The sequence below is a fragment of the Portunus trituberculatus genome, chromosome 46 (assembly GCF_017591435.1).
Source record: "Portunus trituberculatus isolate SZX2019 chromosome 46, ASM1759143v1, whole genome shotgun sequence".
NCBI lineage: Eukaryota > Metazoa > Arthropoda > Malacostraca > Decapoda > Portunidae > Portunus > Portunus trituberculatus.
This window is the reverse complement of record NC_059300.1, coordinates 4745456-4763150: the sequence shown is the minus strand read 5'-3', so window position 1 is coordinate 4763150 and position 17695 is coordinate 4745456. Positions and strand designations below refer to the sequence as shown.

The 17695-nt window shown below is 43.1% G+C and overlaps 1 protein-coding gene across 1 annotated transcript in view; it reads right to left on the bottom strand.

Annotated features, from left to right (window-relative positions):
• Positions 1-17695, bottom strand: part of LOC123520356 (muscle M-line assembly protein unc-89-like) — a 55375-nt gene that overhangs the window by 4673 nt on the left and 33007 nt on the right. The window contains 6 exon segments of the mRNA XM_045282590.1: positions 94-161; positions 164-209; positions 9936-10631; positions 11049-11218; positions 11438-11648; positions 12070-12319. Of these exon segments, the coding sequence (XP_045138525.1) occupies positions 94-161; positions 164-209; positions 9936-10631; positions 11049-11218; positions 11438-11648; positions 12070-12319 (1441 nt within the window).

Genomic DNA, 17695 nt, shown 5'->3' with positions numbered 1-17695 from the left:
AAACCTGTCACCACCACCAGTGCACCAATGAGACACTCGAGAGACCCAGTGGTGATGCATTACCGACCAAGGACACCCGCTAGAAAGTCTCACCTGCGATGTCTCCCACGCAAACTGATTCCACTCTTCGTGCGTGAGATCCTTGGACGGCTTCTCCGGCAGGGGCGCTGCAGGTTCTTGGGAAGGCGGTCGTTCTCTCTCTTCCACTTCTGCGTGAGGAGAAACAATATCATCACAAATTAGAGAGAGAGAGAGAGAGAGAGAGAGAGAGAGAGAGAGAGAGAAACACACGTAACACCGTCCCGTATACAACAAATCTTCAGTAGTCGTCCGCGTGTGTGCCATCGCCGGTCCGTCAAGATGGAGCTAGGGTCGTACGTCAATAACCAGAATTATGGTAATGTTGAGGCGGGGTGAAGGAGGGCGGGGTGAGGGAGGGCGGGGTGAAGAGGGTGAACGACCGGAGGGTAGAGGGGAAAGTACGGGAGAAGGAAAGTATACTCGTAGAAGAGCAGCACCCCAGCCCCGCCCTGTCCCCACCGGTAGCCAGGCCCCCACCGAGTAAGGCTGCGTGCTCCGAGTCATTATTTCACTATCCACACTGACACGCTCACACACGCTCATGTTCACGGGTGCTGTTTTCCCTCCCTGTCCCAGTCTGCTTTGCCCTAGCTTGCCCTGCCGCCGCCACTACCGCCACCACAGCCAAGCCTTCAGAGGAGCCATGCGTGTCCACTGAGCATAGACTGAGATGCTAAAGCTGAGTGTTCCCCTGAATTGAGAAGCTTCTGGTCTGAACAGCTTATGGGGTTATAAAATTCCAACAAAAACACAGCCTAAAAACACAAGAACGAACCTATACGAGGAATGAAAGTGAAAAAAAAGAGGCCTAATATTTCAATTTATAGTCAATAAGTTAGCGTGGTGTCAGTGATTGCCACGTGGTGCGGCTAGCCAGGAGGCATCACGTGACTATATAGCACCACCACCTTTCCCACGGGCTGCCTCACGCCTTACTCTTTATCGAAGGTTAATGACGGGGGGGGAGGGGGAGGCGCTGTGGTCTCGGGGGGTGAGAGAGAGAGACCGGGCAGCCAGCCACCACACCCACACCTCCGGCGCCATCGACCAGTACACACTACGAGGTACACTCCATCAGTACTGCGCACACACACACACACACACACACACACACACACACACAGCAACGAATGTAATGAATACAGCAAATGTCAATACATACGAAGAATATATTGTTTTAATGTATTATATAAATTATTTTAATGAATACATAGTGCCTCGTATGTATTTAGTGGGACTTTTGTTATGTTTAGTATACGTACACTTGGTAAACGCGCGCACTGTAGCTATACTAGTCCAGTTTATTTGTATTTTGCGTGGCGTGGCGTTTCAGGGATATTTCAAATAAACAACATCAAAGTCCGGTGATGAGAGCTCGTTTGTGTGTGTGTGTGTGTGTGTGTGTGTGTGTGTGTGTGTGTGTGTGTGTGTGTGTGTGTGTGCACGAAAACACGTCAGTTATTTGAAATTGACAAAAAAAAAAAAAAAAGCAGCAGTTATAGATAAATATAGAACATTCGCAATAAAGTGTAAAATAAAAAGAAATGTACCCCACATAAGACAAAAGACAGGTGGGAATGGCGAAACTATTTTAGGAAGTGTCTCAAAGGCCACACTGACAGCCGAGGCATCAAGGGGGCGGGGGGTCTGAAGGACGTCCTGTCGGAATGTGTCCTGCGTTCCATAAAACAATGAACACCGACCCCATCAAAAAAAAAAAAAAAAAAAAAAAAAAAAAAAAGGAAAACTGTACATATTATTTCAACCCTGGTACTCCGCAGACAAGGAAACCAGCACCAAAATATTTCCTCCTATATCTCTGTGACACTGCCACTCCCTGAACGTGTCAAATGTCACACTTTTACTTTTTACTTCTTTTCTTTTCTTTTCTTTTTTTTATTTATTTTTTTTGGGGGGTCTCGAATCAACTGGGACGCACTTTTGCGTTTCGTATTGTAGGTACCTGTTTTCATGTTTATATATTTCTATTCTTCCTTTCTTCTGCCTACTTATGTTCCTCCTTTCTCTCTTGGTTCCTCATACATACTCTTTCTTCTTAGTTCATGCTTCATTTCCTCTTGATGTTTCTTAAGTCGCGACATAATTAGCAATGCACGTGACAAGAGACGAGCCAGGACTGATAATTGAGGCGACCACTTTAAGACCGACGTTCATTTTCACTCGCCAAGGTGACTGAGAGATCCTTACCGGCACTTAAGATCTGAATCCCAACAACTGTTTCGAGAAGCATGCAATATAAATACAAGTGGATGAAAGTCTATAATAAATGCAAATACATTTTCAAAAGGCTTAAAAACTATTGAAAAGTTAATTCTTCCTATAATACTTGTAATAAAGTAGAAGGACTACTTTCTAATGGATGAAAAAATAACGAGAAAATGTTCTTAAAGTAATGCAATAGACGGGGAACTCAAATAAACCAAAAGAAAACGAGCAAATCCATTATGGCAAAGGGTAGTGATGATAGAGAGGACGGAAGGGCGGGGCTGAGAGTGCAGAGGATGAGGGAGAGAGGGAAAGGAACGGAAAGGGAGCCTGGCAACATACAGTACTAGTATGTGAGGCACGAACAAAGGCTGTACAGTTTACGGTGGTTTGGTGGCGGCGCCTCATGGTCGATAAGTGACTCACCGCATCCACACCTGTTCACGCCCCTCCCTCCCGCCCTCACCTGCCGCCTCGCAACCTGTCTCACCTTGCTCCCCTGTGTGCCTTGCTTGCTTGTGCTCCACCGCTGTTTGTCTGCTCGTTCGTTGGTCTCTCTAAACATTCCTGTCTGTGCTTGTCTGCTAGTCTATTTTTTGTCTCTCTTTCTCTTTGTTTTTGTGAGTTTGTCTGTCAGTCTCTTTTTCTCTGTATTTCATTCTGTTTGTTTGTCTGTCATTGTCACTCTCTATGTCTGTCTGTCTGTCTGTCTGTCTGTCTGTCTGTCTGTCTGTCTGTCTCTCTCTCTCTCTCTCTCTCTCTCTCTCTCTCTCTCTCTCTCTCTCTCTCTCTCTCTCTCTCTCTCTCTCTCTCTCTCTCTCTCTCTCTCTCTCTCTCTCTATATATATATATATATATATATATATATATATATATATATATATATATATATATATATATATATATATATATATATATATATTAACGTTTATTTGCTTGCCTTTTGTCTGAGTTTTCTTGTCTTTGTATCTTCTCTATACTCCTGTCTACTTGTTTATCTGTCTTTGTCTCTGCATTTCTGTCTGTCTCTCTTTCTTTATAATTCTGTGTGCTTGTCTGTCATTCTCTTTCTATATGCATTACCATTTTTCATCAGTCTGCTTTTGTCTCCCTTTCTCTGTTGTTTTATCAATCAACCATAAAAACTAAACAAACTTGAAAATATATCTCCTCTCATATTTTTCTTTTACTAATAACTCGGCTGTGAAAGATAATGAACAACATACGTCTATTTGTCTTTAATTGTTTTGTTTTTGTGTGTTTATCCTTGTAAATGTTTGCATGTCGTTGTCTGGATGTTGATTTGGTTCACGTATATGTCGCTGTCTGTATTTTTTGCCTCCATGTCTGCTTATCTATAATGTGTAAGGGTGTGTTTGTATATGTGTACCCCTCTCTCTCTCTCTCTCTCTCTCTCTCTCTCCGGGGCACATTCAAGCAGGCTAGCCAAGGTCAGTAGTACACGTAAGAGCGGAAAAGTCTCGCTCATCACCGGTTAATCCCGCTGAGCCAGGATGCATGTGGGCTACGCAGTGTAGTGTTAAGCCCCTCACAGCGCTGCCGGCGTAAACTTTCCTCGCACCAACGCCCCGTCATGATAATAATAAAAAATGGATAAATAAATAAAAGCGGGAGAAAAAGACATATTAAAAGAGTGAGTAAAAATAATATTGATAGGTAGAAGATAAAGCAATAGATCGAATGTTTTGGAATATTTAAGGCAATTACGAATGCCAGTTACGTTCTATTTTCTTTTTTGAGTGGTTATAAAGTTTAGGTTAGAAAAATAAAACTTAATTTCTTTTTTTCGTCCATTTTCGTATTCTTATTTCAATTTCCTATACTTTTGCTGATCTTTCTATATATTTTTTTTTTTCATATTTCCTTTCATAATCTTCATTTTCTTGTTTTGCTGTGCATTTTTTTTTCCTTAATATTTCTGCTACAAAATTTTCATGACGTCTTCTACATATTCACCCCTTCCTATCTTTCTTTCCCTCTCCCCTTTCCTCCCCGCATATACTCCTCCTCCTCCTCCTCCTCCTCCTCCTCCTCCTCCTCCTCCTCCTCCTTCGTCTTTCATGTGCGGTGCTGTATATCATGATCTTATTGGCATATTAATTAAAGGCTACCACAGTACGTAGGATACGATCAATAAACACCTTCAGAAAACAAAATCTCAATCAATACCTGTCGACGCGAGTACTCTGCGATCCAGCGCCGACCGTCATGTGAATAATCATTAAAGGGTAACGCATGATTCTCTATATTACGTAACACAGTACTCACTCTCTCTCTCTCTCTCTCTCTCTCTCTCTCTCTCTCTCTCTCTCTCTCTCTCTCTCTCTCTCTCTCTCTCTCTCTCTCTCTCTCTCTCTCTCTCTCTCTCTCTCTCTCTCTCTCTCTCTCTCTCTCTCTCTCTCTCTCTCTCTCTAAAAATCTGCTCATAAACGAATGATAGAAAACAAAAATACATTTATTGGTTAAACACTCACTAGAAACTTTGTAAAATGAAAATATAGTAATTAAGATACGTAAGTAAAAAAATACATCAGTTAAAATACGTAATCAAATTGTTTTTTTATGCTTTCCACCATTTCACGGACGACACACGCACACACACGCACACACACACACACACACACACACACACACACACACACACACACACACACACACACACACACACACGTGACAATAAAGAGTTCGTATCAAATTCAAATATTTACAAAGACTGCGCTAAACAATATCTAATATTCTTTACAAAATACGATTTTACCAGCAGTAGCGAGCAGAGCCGGCTTGCACCTCGGGTCATTCACCCCCACCCGTTGACATGACGCACTGTTCAGAGTAAACTTGACAATGATTTTCTCTGACGTGTGTACTGCGCTGGTGTCCGGTAAGGCGTGTAGGTGCGTGTGTGTGACGGTGAAGTGGCAGGTGGGGCGTAATCAAAGAAGCTTATGACTCTCTCTCTAGCTTCTCTGGACGAAATGAAGTTGTCAGTTCTTAGTTTCATATTAGTGGCACCAGCAGGAGAACAATAGCGTATATATACTAGGTTTTGGCCAGAAGCAGAGAGCGATGTATGGGCAGCATTAGTAATGAAGTAAATATGCAAGAAAACACGAAATGAAGCAAAGCAATCCGGAATTTATTACAATAGGTCAGGTAGCAAGCCATTGGGTACTGAGACTGACAAAATTATATCCTTGGCATTGGGACGTCAGACATGAAAGGGCATGGAAGGGTAAAACTTAGCTGGGGTGAAGTGTATCTGTCCTAACTAATATTATTATCACCACAGTGGGAGTATAGGCCCATATTCAGAAACGCCTTGCACTCTCACCGCGACAATTTTCCAAGGCCACAAAGACGACTAGCTGGGTTTTCAAGACAATTTCTCCTTATGATAAATTAGAAATTTTGCCAATCCATCACCAGAACCATGAAAATACTCTTAAAAGCATGAGTATCTTCAACTAGAGCCTTTGGAAAGCAGTGATGGTAAGAGAGCAAAGCGTCTCAGAATATAGGCAGGATGATTCAACGTACTACTCTCTCTGTCGATGGGGTGCGTTTTCTACGACTAGATGACTAGTTTTCATGGGGGGTACTGCCTTATAATGGATCCGAGGTCTTACATTCATGTTGCCGAGCCATAAAATAAGTTAGTTACTTATTCAGTCTTGTATGGATTATCAATTCTACGCGGTTTTTCTTTGCATCATTGTGTATTCTTTTCAGCCAATTTAAGGTCTAGTTTCAAAATTATAAATGTGCGTGAATGTCTCTCTCTCTCTCTCTCTCTCTCTCTCTCTCTCTCTCTCTCTCTCTCTCTCTCTCTCTCTCTCTCTCAGTACACAGCAGAAAAAAGTCAATGTAAACCTCAGCACGACATTAATAAAGAAAGACAAAGGACGAGTGAGGGATTTGAGGAGGTGGCGGTGAGTTAATGCGTGGAGTTGCTTGTCATGACGCTGTTTGGAAGTTTGAAGGGCGCGGAGGACAAGGGACCATAGCGGAACAAAGAAGGGCAAAGTTACTGGTAAACCACAAGGAAATTATCTGCTTGCATTATACGTGAGCTCGCTGGTGTCATATTCAAGATTTGTGGTTAATGTTATGTTGATTATCACGTATGTGTAATATCTGAGAAGGAATCGATTAAGCGTCGCCACTCGCACAGAGTCACTAAAGATTGCATGAAGAGCAGTCGCCATTGTTATTGTTAAGGTGGGTTAGGTTAGGTTGGTTGGTTGGATGAGTTACTTGATGTAATATAACATGACCTTTCTAACTTAACCTAACTTGATCTAACCTATCCTGACAAGACCATACACAGCTGATGTTTAATATTATGGAAGGTCAAATTAAGGTCAACTAAGTAATCTCTTATCAGATATCCCCGTATAACCTAACTTAACACAACCCAATTTCACCCCTTCAGTACTGAGACGCCTTTTCATCATGATTTTTGGATATGATTAGACGATTTTACTGCACTGGGAGGGTTTTATGGGTGTCAAAAGATTAATGGCCAGAGTCTTCACTATTTAATCCCCACATAAGTTTCTAAACTTCTATAAAAATGCCAAAAGAGTGAGCATAATAAATAGAAAAACGTATCATGGTACCTAGCACAACCTACTTTAACCGAACTTAACTAATCTTAACCCCTTCAATAGTGGGACACATTTTTTACCTTGAGATCACTATTTCAATCCCCCACATGAGTTTCTGAGGCTGTATGAAATCACCAAATAGAAAGTAGAATGGTACTGAAGGGGTCAAGCTTAACTAATATAACCGCTCCATGTACGTACGTGTTCTGCCTAACGTGTATTGTGTTTCGTGTCTGTGTCATTGCAGTGGTGATGGTGGTGTGTGTTACGGTGCTACATTATTCACCATTATTCCTTATTCATCCACGAGTATCTGTTCTTACTGGTGATGAGGAACCCTGATTCTCCCTAAACACCAGTCACGCTTTGCTGTGTGTGTATGTGTGTGTGTGTGTGTGTGTGTGTGTGTGTGTGTGTGTGTGTGTGTGTGTGTGTGTGTGTGTGTGTCAATGTCACCGGATATATTGTTGGTATTGCTATTGGTTGTGGTGGTGATGGTGGTGGTGGTGTTACCTTATGCTATCGCCCCGCCGCCAGTGCGTTTGTCTGTCCTTGACTCTCATTCCTAACTGCGCATTTGTCCTCTCACTCTTATTGTAGTTGTTATTTGTCATTACTGGTGTATAAATGCGACATGAATGAAAGACACCCATACAAACACACACAATAGCCAGTTATTATTGTCATTACTACTACTACTACTACTACTACTACTACTACTACTACTACCACCACCATTACTACTACTATTATTACTACTACTACTACTACTATACTACTACTGCTACTACAATTACTACTACTGCTACTACTAGTAATATACAACTACTACTATTGCTGCTACTATACTACTACTACTACTACTACTACTACTACTACTACTACTACTACTACTACTACTATAACCATTATCATCACCACCAAACTTTCACTTTCACCTCCCCACCACCTACTACTTAACAACACACCAGGAGCCTCATCCCTCCGCCCACTTAACACTAAAGTAGCACCCAACATGACCTATTTCTTGTGGACGAGTCACGCCATCACCACCTCCAGTGCATGTGCGTGTGCGCGTGCGTGTGTGTGTGTGTGTGTGTGTGTGTGTGTGTGTGTGTGTGTGTGTGTGTGTGTGTGTGCGTGCGTGCGTGCGTGCGTGCGTGCGTGTGTGTGTGTGTGTGTATTTAGGTATACATGGGTGAATATTTTCTTATCCATCTATTTTCTTATCTATTTATATATTTACTTGTCAGTTAATTTATTTTTGACTAATTTCCTCACATATTTCTATCCAACTAACAAAATTATACTAGAAGATTTACACTTCACATGACGAAGATACGTATGTGTGTGTGTGTGTGTGTGTGTGTGTGTGTGTGTGTGTGTGTGTGTGTGTGTGTGTGTGTGTGTGTGTGTGTGTGTGTGTGTGTGTGTGTGTGTGTGTGTGTGTGTGTGTGTGTGTGTGTGTGGGCGAACTTTGTAGTATCAGGTATGAAGGCGCAATTATTCTGCACGTAAGGGAGAGGGAAAGGCGGCAAGAATATCCTGGCGTCCTGCACTGGAAGGTCAGGGGGTCACCAGTGCAGCGGGCCAGTGGTCGGGAGGGACGGAAGGGGACGGAGCAAGAAGGACAAAGCGGGAGAGGGAGAGACAGAAGGTAAAGGACGGGACGGGAAAGACTCAAGACAGGAGGTTAGAGAGGTTAAGGTAGGGACGGGACGGAAATGAAGAGGGAGACAGAGAAGGGAAGGGATGGGAAGGTGCGGTGCAGGAGAAAGAAACAGGGGGAAGTGTGTGGAAGAGAAGGAAACGCGGTGTGATAAAGGATGTAGGATTAGAAATGTTGCACTTTTATCTCTTCCTCATCATAATAATAACATAATAATGATAATGATAACAATGATAATAATAATAGTAATAATAATGACAATAATAATAATAATAATAATAATAATAATAATAATAATAATGATAATAATGATAGTGGTGGTGGTGGTGGTTATAGTAGTAGTAGTAGTAGTAGTAGTAGTAGTAGTAATAGTAGTATCAGTTGTTGCTGTTGTTGTTGCTGTAGACACTAGAGTGATTGCAAGACTCAATAGTGTGTGCCAGAAATCGGTAAAGTAAGAATAAGGAAGTCATGACTGAAACTGTACGGCATAACGGGAATAACTATACCAGTCTTCCCATTTCCTTGCCATCAGCAGCAGTTACCTGATCAATACTGACATAAACAGTTCTGATCAATACTGAAATAAACAGTTCTATATCCTATAAAGAGCATGTGATCCTTTCTTAGAATATTTAGCAGTCCTCATTATCCAAGACATTTACTTCCTTTCCAGCCTTTCCATCGCTCTAGGGAAAGGTGAATATATACATTTTCTTAAATTTTATAGGGTAGCGAAATTAACTTCTTAAACGGAAAGCGAAACAAGTGAAAAGGTTCAAGCCTGTTCCTTTGCATCTGACCCTAATACTCGTTCTGTCCCCGATTTAGAACAGGAAGGAACGCATTTACTTTCTATGTAAGAGGGATACCACACGAGGACAACAAAAATTGCAATAAAAAACCCAACTTTCTTTTTTAATCCACCCTATGGAGGAATGAAAAGACATCGCCAGCCAGACTTATGACTTCCTGGTCATTTCAAAACACACCCAGCAGTTCATCAGCTATTCTTTTCTCTCTTTCCTCCCAACATTATTCCAAACAAACAAGGAAGGTGAAGTATGGAAGGTCAGAATTGTAAACGAAAAGGTCAGAATATTAGAAGAGAGAAGGTAAAGGGGTACGCCAGTGGATGTTGATTTCCGGTTTGTACAATTGTAGAGTGAAGTGTGTGGAGATAGTACAAATGTCAGTAGTAAGAAAACATAAGCGGAGAGTTCATACGGACACCACACAGCAGCCTAGAGGAAGCTGGTGCCAGTTACATGTGATTAGAAATGTTTGGGGAGAAGTACGGAAGAGCAACAGCAAAATCAGATCAGACTTACCTCCAGACACTGAGGCTCGTGGATGGAGATGGACCTGGTGCCAAACTCCCTGCCGCAGATGTAGCAGACGAGGGTGGGTGCCGCCTGCTGCTGCTGCTGCTTGTTGGAGGAGCTGCTGCCGCCCCGCCCGTCCTTGGAGGCACTGCGGGCGTCCTCACTCTCCTCTTCGATCTTGGTCATCTCTCGAGGAGGATGTGATGCCGCCGCTCTGTTGGACTGTTTTCCCTCACCGTTTTCCCTTTTCTCCTTTCTGGACGCATTCCGTTTTTTATGGTGCAGCAAACTACGGTTACTGTCACTTTTTTGAGGTAAGGCAGAGGAAGGGTCTGCCTCGAATATCTCTATGTTAATGTCCTTTGGTCCTTTTTTAATGGAAGCCTTTTGATTCTGAATAAACGTCTTTACAGGCACCGTCTTGTCCTCGCGTTTTTTAGAGAGAGTGGGAGAACTATCGACACTCGGAATCTGCCGGAGAGCCTTTTTCGATTTGTTCTTATTGCGGGACTTCTTGTTTTCTTGTTCAGGTCCTTTGCTCTTGAACCTGAGGGCTGTGGGTTTGGTCACGATCATTTTGTCCTGAGTTCTTGTTTTTTCCTTATCCTCCCCCTTGGGTTTGAACTTCAGCATGTGGAGCGGGTGGCTGTGAAACCTCTCTGGATTCTGCTCCTTCCCGCACGTCTGGCAAGGCTCCGGAATCTGGTGGAAGGAAATGTGCTGCGTCAGTCCGGTACTCAAACAGAGATATTTCGGTTGGACGGAGACTGCGTATAAAAGAGCTGACGTGTATGTTGGTGTGCTGGGGGGAATGGGATGTTTGGGGAGGCCAGATTTACAGCCTATATGCTTTAATTTTCAGGGTTACGTTTGATATGCCAAGCAACATGTAAATAATACAAGACAAGAATTCAAGGCTTTACGTTGTATGATTCTAGATGAAAAAAAAAAAAAAAAAAAAACATAGATAAAAAACTGAAGACTGAAATTATTCTTTGCAGTGGGACTCGCTTTGTGTTCCTTGAAATTAATGGTCATAAAACAGTACAGAGAAAGCATTACTGAGCCACGCGTGATGGCAACCCGCCCTTTGATTATCTCAGTTTTATCTCGACTCACCTTGACCTTGTGCCTTGGTCCCGTGAACACCTCCTCCACCTGCCGCCGCCGCCCGTTGGACACAAAAGTCTTGAGATTGGAGGTCTTCCTGGTAGGGCGGGAGGCGTTGGTGATGACCGGCACGGCGATGTTGCGAGTCGGGCGTGGGAGGCGCATGGTGGAGGCCGCCCCTGTGAGTGGGAGAGACGAGGGAATTCTTTATGGACTGGTGCAGTGGGCTGGGTCCCCGGGGTGTACTTCAGCTCAGCTCTCCACTACTAATTCGTTTTTACAGCGTACCCTGAGTCCTTCCCGCTCCTCCATCACGCGACGCCCTTCACACTCAATACCTGGAAACATCTTTCTACGTTTAAACGAAGTGGTGTGGACGGCTGCACTTCCTCATCGACTCACCTGCTTTGCCTCGCTCTCGGAGTCCCCCGAGTCATCAAATGGGCTCTTGCTACCCACAGAGGAGGGTGAGGATGAGGAAGAGGAAGTGAAGTCGCTTGAATAGTCACTGAATGTCGCCTGGCCATCGCGGGAGAGGATGAGCTGGTCCACCATGCTACGAGTCATCTCACTCATGTCCAGGGCGTCCCGTAGGCTCGCGTCCAAAACCTAGGACAGCGTTACGGTGTAGCGGTAGCGAAGAAGATAATTAGAAAGTATGAAGGGAGAGAGAAAAAGTGAAGATGGTATTGTATAGCATACAATGGAAAATTTGAATGATAAGATATATGAATGTGATAATACTGTTATCAGTGTCTTAAGTTTGCAATTCTTATTGATATCGTGATATTGTGATATTTAAGAAATCTTTACACTTGCTGAAAAAAGAAATGCACATGTCAGTATGTGTACTACATGTAGGTAAGTGATTAGGTATGTAGATGGATACATAGGTGGGTAGGTACCTGGACTAATTGGCCATTAAGGAAATAAGCGGGTGGGCGTACATTATTGAGTGAGATAAACACGAGTCTTGCGAGGAGATATTACACACATCAAGAAAATACTATCGGAGAGAGGAGACACAAACCTTGGGCTTCCTGAGGGTGGCGGTGCTAGGACGGTTTCTCCTGACGGGGTGGGTGAAGGAGGCGGAGCGCGGGCGGCTTTTGGGGACCCTGAGCCGTCGTTGGCGAGGGTCAGACCAGGAGGTGCTTAGCTCGTCCGGGTCTGACGTGGGCGTGTAGGCGGCGGGGGAGGGCGGCATGTCGTCCTGATCTTGCGGCACGCCGTGGAGAGGATGGCCCGGGGGCGGCGACGGCGTGGCCTCCCGTTTGTTCCTGCGAAAAGGTGCTCAGTGCAGTGAAGGGAAACCACGTGATGGGAAGATACATAGGTAAGATCGTTAAGGGTCCTGAACTGTGATAATATGTTAGGTGTGTGTGTGTGTGTGTGTGTGTGTGTGTGTGTGTGTACATTACACACACACACACACACACACACACACACACACACACACACACACACACACACACACACACACACACACACACACACACACACACACACACACACACACACACACACACACACAGAGAGAGAGAGAGAGAGAGAGAGAGAGAGAGAGAGAGAGAGAGAGAGAGAGAGAGAGAGAGAGAGAGAGAGAGAGAGAGAGAGAGAGACTTCTTTCTATCCTCATTTTACTGTATCCTTCGCAGTAAAATAATAAAACATAAATACACAAACATGTCATTAAAAAACATGATATAAAAAAAATAAAAACAACAACAAAAACACCACATAGCAACTACGACACACACACACACACACACACACACACACACACACACACACACACACACACACACACACACACACACACAATGCCAATGAGACCATAAAACCCGTCAATGTGAGGAGCCCAGGTAACGCACAGGTGGAGGCAGTGAGGGGCAGAGAGGAGAGGGCAGAGGGCAGAGGGGAGAGAGGGGCAGCGCACGTCAGCATAAACGAATAGCGAGGGACGAGGGGCGAATGTGACGTCAATCCCTTTCTATTAGCAGAGCGGGTCATGGGCGGCTGGGAGGAGGAGGAGGAGGAGGAGGAGGAGGAGGAGGAGGAGGAGGAGGAGGAGGAGGAGGAGGAGGAGGAGGAGGAGGAGGAGGAGGAGGAGGAGGAGGAGGAGGAGGAGAGGTATACCTGCCATATGATATACCTTCCTGTCTTGACGGATCGTTCATCACCGTTCGTCTCGTTGTAAGGCTTCTAATGCGGTGGTCATGGGAAGCACATATTATATATTTAGTGTGTGTATTTCATTGGGATACAGTTGTGAGGTACGTGCAGGTCAGGGTCACCAAGGGCAGTGTTTGTTTGTCTGTTTTGTTTGCTGCTCTAGGTCAAGTTGGGTCATGATAAAAAGAAGATTATAAAAAAAGTAAAGTAAAACCAAATGTTAGAAAGCAAACCAGGAAAAACGAAAAAAAAAAATAGAAATGAAGAAGGAAAGGAAAGAGAGAAAGAAGAAAAGGAAATATGGCAATAAAAACATAGCAGAAGAATAGAATAAAAATACAAAAAAAAACTTAAGAACATAATATCTCTCATGGTGCACGGACGCACGCACGCAGGCACACACACACACACACACACACACACACACACACACACACACACACACACACGTTCGCCTACTGTGTGCTGGACTTTTATATCTGAAAGAATAAATGACTCATTGCTCTCATAACAATTCATCATAAACCTTAATTTTATTCCCAAAAAGAGAGAGAGAGAGAGAGAGAGAGAGAGAGAGAGAGAGAGAGAGAGAGAGAGAGAGAGAGAGAGAGAGAGAGAGAGAGAGACGAAGAAAGGAAAGTAATAAAGAGAGAAGTGTTACAACGACCTTAGCAGCAATCCAGTGTTAATGCATAACGAGTGCTGCAGGTCGTGGCGGCGCTGCTCAGCACTCGACACTCAACACTCACCTTAACCTTGAACAGCTGCGCACTTCCTTTATTTATATTTCAAGTTTTTGTTTGTTTTCAGTTGTACATCACTTTTATTATAGTCTAACTTTCTTTTTTTTTTTTTTTTTTTGCAAGAGTGCGTCAGTTTCATCATATTCGAAAATTTGTAGACTGATATCTTGTATTTTTTTTTTTCACTTCATTCAATTCTGGGTACCATGAGATGATGTAATAATGCTAATATTTTTCATCATAAGCATAAACAAAATCCATTAGTAATTTTATGCAATTTAACATTTATTTGTTGTATTTACATTGTATCTCATGAGGTTTGGTAACAGTGTGTAGTGGTGCATAGGTTAATGTTCGTGTGTGTCTGAGTTATCTTGGTGGTGGCGTGGTGGTTTGTCCTTGTCCATGCTGGCGAGGGCGTGTGTTCGTGTGGGCTCGTGTTAAGGGCCCATGACAGCCATTGATGTCATAATGTAAAATGAGGCATATAGTGACGTATGAAGAATTGGAAGCCATTTGACAAAATTAGAGTGAAAGAAAAAAAAAATATATTAAAAAAAATTATAAATACATGGAGGAACAGATGAATATGCCACTAGAAAGGTTGGAACTCAGGATAGCGTGGTCACTCCTTCTATATGCATATCATTTGACCACCTTCCAGATTATTGTACCTTGAAAATAACCCCTTCTTAATTTGGCTTGAGTAAAAATTCTGTAAGTAATAAGAATTTTATGCGAATACCACCGTTACGAATAGAAAATAAAGAAAACCGACTAATCAATTAACACTACCATGAATTAAAACATCTGGTATATTACGTAGTCATACTTCATATAGGGTAAGAGAAGGCACGGCACAAAGAACCACGCAATTTTCCAGTAAGAGCAACAATACTGAGTCTCAATAAGGATGAGTTATAGATCCTGAAATATGAGAATAGCCTGAAAACCCTCACCTTCCCGGCACAAAACAGGTCACCCTCTACATGTGGCGGTCGTTATAATGAGGACTCGGAAGAATTACAGAGAAGCTTGTTAAAAATATACCGGTACAATTCCTCGTTGGGTAAAATCGATGTAATTTGGACGGAATCAACTGGTCACGACGCCCTCCTCTCGCACTGCATTACTCGTGACACTCAGCATACCACCACCACCACCACCACCACCACAACCACCACTATCCTCACCACTATCACGCCAACACAACGAGATATGAAATTGCATGCATACCAAAACGAAAAACAATGGTGTGATGTGGGAAAACTATTAATACACACACAGAACACACAAACATACAAACACACACACACACACACACACACACACACACACACACACACACACAGACACACAGAGAGAGAGAGAGAGAGAGAGAGAGAGAGAGAGAGAGAGAGAGAGAGAGAGAGAGAGAGAGAGAGAGAGAGAGAGAGAGAGAGAGAGAGAGAGAGAGAGAAGAAAGTATTTCTCTCTCTCTCTCTCTCTCTCTCTCTCTCTCTCTCTCTCTCTCTCTCTCTCTCTCTCTCTCTCTCTCTCTCTCTCTCTCTCTCTCTCTCTCTCTCTCTCTCTCTCTCGCAGCAGGAGGGTAGGTAATCAAGTAATGTAATCAAGTAATGCACGTACTCAGCGCATTACGCACGGCAAGGAGGCGAGGGTGGCGCACGGGAGCCTCGCATTGCAGGAAGGTGGGATTCGCTTCCTTATTACATCTATTATCCTTCAACCAAGGCCCAGAATTTAGCCGTACCTTCAGGAGTGGCACGTCATACAATACTCAATGTCAGAATAAAGGTAAAGAGTGAAGGAAATGAGAAGCAAAGTTAGATACAGAATTTCCTGAGTCTCATTTTCTTAGAAAATTTATTTCAATGCAGACATTTTATTCTTTGTTTACAAACTATATTTTCAAACAAGTTTCTTTAGGGTTATCTTGGTATGTATGATTCATTATCATATTTTCCTTGAATTCCGAGGAGATTTTAAGCGTAACATGTTGATTCGATAATTTACAGGAAAATTCTTAGGTACTTGTCGGTCAAGTTTTACTTACAAGAATTTTAGGTAGTTACATATTGAGGCTCCAGCTGAATGCATATCATTTTGAAATAATCTCTTTTCCTCGAGTCTTAGCAAAAGTCTATGTACGAAATATACATGTACTCGTGCATAATGTTAAAAAGTCTGCGGTGTTCGCCAGCCATATTTAACTTAAGGAAGTTTACTTATTACATATATTACAACACTGAAAATGAGACAAATAGCACCGCAGTTTTTACTTCCGCATAGTTTCTTAATTAGACGTTAAATGAAGCATTCTCTTCGGTTCATAGTTTTCATGAAGAAATAACGATATCTTTTGATATTTCATTCATCATATGAACTTGCTTTCATTCAAGAAAATACAGTCAGACATAATCATCAGAAATTTTTATTTCACTTGAGGTGAACTTGAGGTCAACGAAAGCAAAAATTCCTCGCCAGGAGCCGCGCGCGTCGTTGCAGTGCCGCACGCTACGGCCTGACTCACACGGCCCACGCACCCCCCGCCACCCGCTACTGACCACGTGCTGCAGCCAGGGAAGGAATGACCTCTGACGCACACCACACACCACAACACTCGTCATTACCTTCTCTGAAAGTAATTTCTGAAGAGAGTCACAAAGTCAGTTTTTCTGCTGAACATGATGCCGGTGGGAATGCGCCAAAGGTGTTGCAAAGTCCTCTACTGTCACACACTGGTGTCACAGAAGCGCTGCTGCCCGATGAGGTGTCACCTGCCTGCAGACTCAACCGTGAACTGGACACAACCTGATCCACCGTGATCGTGACGGGAGACTGGCGGAGGTCCCTGACACGCGCACTTCCTCTATCGGAAAGTTCTGAGAAATGCCAGAGGTGGAGCCACGTGAATGTCAGTGCAGCCCAAGCTTCCCTCAACACAGCAGTGGGTGAGCCTCTCAGCCTCACGTGTTCTCCCCATACTAATATTGATGTATGGTTGATTTTTCTATATGAATATTTTGTCGATGTCAGCAATCACGTCTTCCAATACTTCAGTACTCCAAGGAATGGTTTAGATAAGTCACTCTACAACTCTGCTAGAAAATATTGCCGTTGTTTTGTATAGTGTGGGAAAAATTCACGTTTTCTTCAGTATGTCTTCTTATTCCTTTGCATTTCTATTCCATTTTCCTTGATTCCATCGCCTTCCAGCAGTGTTGATAAAGTTTTTATCCCCACCATTACTCCCTCCACCCATCCACATCCGGCCAGTACCCGAGGAGGGGTTGTGATCAATGCCCTTCACGTCCCTTCCTGCCCTCTGCCTCACCCTCCATTCAGCTGTTGCTCTCACTCTCCCCCGTCCTTCCGCCACAACCCTCCCCTCCCCACTGTGACTACAAAAATGCTGCCCAAGTTTAAACATCTGGCTGGACAACAAATGGAGTGTACAACAGTTTACAAGATCTTGTGATCATTAGATTAAAATTTATTACGTTGTCATTACTGATAAAGGCACAGCTGTTACTACTGCTAGTAATGGGATTACTTTTACAATTATTGCTAAAATATTGATTTAATTGCTAATACTATTACTATTATCACTACTACTACTAACCACTATCACCACTACTATTGCCGCCATTACTACTTTTATTACTATTACCATTACTACTGCTGTTACCATTAATATTACCGCTACAACTACTACTTTTTATCATAGTTCGATTATAC